We start from the raw sequence: 2,765 nt of genomic DNA, 5'->3' as shown, positions 1-2,765 counted from the left end.
AGGAGGGTGATGGTGCCCAAAGATGAGGCCCGTTAATTGAGCTCCATGTGACCCCTCATGTGGAGCACATATCCTATATATGACAGACCTGAGGCGTGAGTGCCGATCTACACTAGAAAATCCTCCGCAGCTCATTTCACCAGCTGTGGTGACGTCTCCCGTCAGTGACTAAATCTCCCTACATTATAGCGGGGGAGAGGCCCGTGCACACCGCCGAGTGGGGGGGGGGGAGAGGCCCGTGCACACCGCCAAGTGGGGGGGGGGGGGGGGAAGAGGCCCGTGCACACCGCCGAGTGGGGGGGGGGAGAGGCCCGTGCACACCGCCGAGTGGGGGGGGGGGGGGAGAGGCCCGTGCACACCGCCGAGTGGGGGGGGGGGGGAGAGGCCCGTGCACACCGCCGAGTGGGGGGGGGGGGAGAGGCCCGTGCACACCGCCGAGTGGCGGGGGGGGTGGGGAGAGGCCCGTGCACACCGCCGAGTGGGGGCGGGGTGGGGAGAGGCCCGTGCACACCGCCGAGTGGGGGGGGGGGGGGAGAGGCCCGTGCACACCGCCGAGTGGGGGGGGGGGGGGGGCGGGGAGAGGCCCGTGCACACCGCCGAGTGGGGGGGGGGGGAGAGGCCCGTGCACACCGCCGAGTGGGGGGGGGGGGGGAGAGGCCCGTGCACACCGCCGAGTGGGGGGGGGGGGGGAGAGGCCCGTGCACACCGCCGAGTGGGGGGGGGGGGGGGGGGTGGGGGGAGAGGCCCGTGCACACCGCCGAGTGGGGGGGGGGGGAGAGGCCCGTGCACACCGCCGAGTGGGGGGGGGGGGGGGAGAGGCCCGTGCACACCGCCGAGTGGGGGGGGGAGAGGCCCGTGCACACCGCCGAGTGGGGGGGGGGAGAGGCCCGTGCACACCGCCGAGTGGGGGGGGGAGAGGCCCGTGCACACCGCCGAGTGGGGGGAGAGGCCCGTGCACACCGCCGAGTGGGGGGAGAGGCCCGTGCACACCGCCGAGTGGGGGGAGAGGCCCGTGCACACCGCCGAGTGGGGGGGAGAGGCCCGTGCACACCGCCGAGTGGGGGGGAGAGGCCCGTGCACACCGCCGAGTGGGGGGAGAGGCCCGTGCACACCGCCGAGTGGGGGGAGAGGCCCGTGCACACCGCCGAGTGGGGGGAGAGGCCCGTGCACACCGCCGAGTGGGGGGGAGAGGCCCGTGCACACCGCCGAGTGGGGGGGAGAGGCCCGTGCACACCGCCGAGTGGGGGGAGAGGCCCGTGCACACCGCCGAGTGGGGGGAGAGGCCCGTGCACACCGCCGAGGGGGGGGAGAGGCCCGTGCACACCGCCGAGCGGGGGGAGAGGCCCGTGCACACCGCCGAGCGGGGGGAGAGGCCCGTGCACACCGCCGAGAGGGGGGAGAGGCCCGTGCACACCGCCGAGCGGGGGGAGAGGCCCGTGCACACCGCCGAGCGGGGGGAGAGGCCCGTGCACACCGCCGAGCGGGGGGAGAGGCCCGTGCACACCGCCGAGTGGGGGGAGAGGCCCGTGCACACCGCCGAGAGGGGGGAGAGGCCCGTGCACACCGCCGAGCGGGGGGAGAGGCCCGTGCACACCGCCGAGCGGGGGGAGAGGCCCGTGCACACCGCCGAGCGGGGGGAGAGGCTCGTGCACACCGCCGAGCGGGGGGAGAGGCCCGTGCACACCGCCGAGCGGGGGGAGAGGCCCGTGCACACCGCCGACGGTCACAACACAACAATCACTCATCATGTACAAAAAAATAATTTATTTAGTTCCTATTATCAGTAGAAATGAGTCAGTGACCCCTTAGTGTCCATCAGTCCAGGAAAATATACAACAAAGAGGAGCCGAGGCAGCCGTGACCTTCAGGTATGGGGTAGAGGTACACAGGGAGGGGCAGCCATGACAGTCATGTATGGGGGAGGGGTACAGGTTACAATGGCCGGCCGCAGGGGCGGGGGGGGGGGGGTTGGTGTACAGATACAGTGCCCGGCTGCAGGAGGGGGGGGGGGAGAGGGGTGTACAGATACAGTGCCGGGTCGGCTCGGGGGACATACAGGAACATTCATCTGGCGGATCGGCAGCGTTCCAGGCTCCGGCGCACGTCCAGCGCACATCGCGGTGTCATGGCCGCCAGCCATCGCCATACACAAGAGACACTACAGACGAGTTTGTTCTGTGCTTGTGCTTATTGCTTTCATCCCGGTCAGTGCGGTGCGGGCCCCCGGGGGCAGAGCGGCCCCTTCTGTGCATGTGATATTGCGAGGTCCTCTGCCCCGGAGCAGGTACGAGGTAAAAGTCACTACAACCCCCATCAATTACTGCACAGAGGGGGGGTCCGTCAGGTAGCAGTAATGGTGGGGCAGTGCGGGGCCCGAGGGGGACGTGCTGGGGGCCCGGAGGGAGATCTGTAGTAACCTGCAGGGAGACACAATCATCAGACTGCAGCAGAGGATTCTGGGAAGAGATCAGCGTCTGGAGCGGCACTTACCTCTGCTGCTGCAGCACATCCAGCAGGAAGCCCTGGGGGTCTCCACCATCAGCAGAGTCTACAGATCGCCCCCCGCGGGACGACAGACCACCATGCCGCAGCTTACCCAGGCACAGCAGACCGCGCATGCGCACAGACCTCCGGAGCTGACGAAGAGCGCGGGCACCTGAAGGACACAACAGGGGTTAATACATCGCCGAGACACATGGACAGTGTATATATATATACACACACACACACTATATACACACAGTATATATATATACACACACACA

At 69.0% G+C, this 2,765-nt stretch overlaps 1 protein-coding gene across 1 annotated transcript in view; it reads right to left on the bottom strand.

The window, feature by feature from the left end:
* Positions 1-1,776: 1,776 nt before the first annotated feature.
* LOC130326116 (putative serine/threonine-protein kinase SIK1B) overlaps positions 1,777-2,765 on the bottom strand; it is a gene marked incomplete at its 5' end in the record, with an annotated part of 12,209 nt that continues 11,220 nt past the window's right edge. Inside the window, 2 exons of the mRNA XM_056553339.1 lie at positions 1,777-2,417; positions 2,491-2,656. Of these exons, the coding sequence (XP_056409314.1) occupies positions 2,318-2,417; positions 2,491-2,656 (266 nt within the window). The remainder of the gene's footprint in view (positions 2,418-2,490; positions 2,657-2,765) is intronic.

This window comes from Hyla sarda, unplaced genomic scaffold (assembly GCF_029499605.1).
Source record: "Hyla sarda isolate aHylSar1 unplaced genomic scaffold, aHylSar1.hap1 scaffold_2807, whole genome shotgun sequence".
In the NCBI taxonomy this organism is placed as follows: Eukaryota; Metazoa; Chordata; class Amphibia; order Anura; family Hylidae; genus Hyla; species Hyla sarda.
The sequence above is the reverse complement of the archived record's forward strand: the minus strand, read 5'-3'. Positions and strand labels throughout refer to the sequence as shown.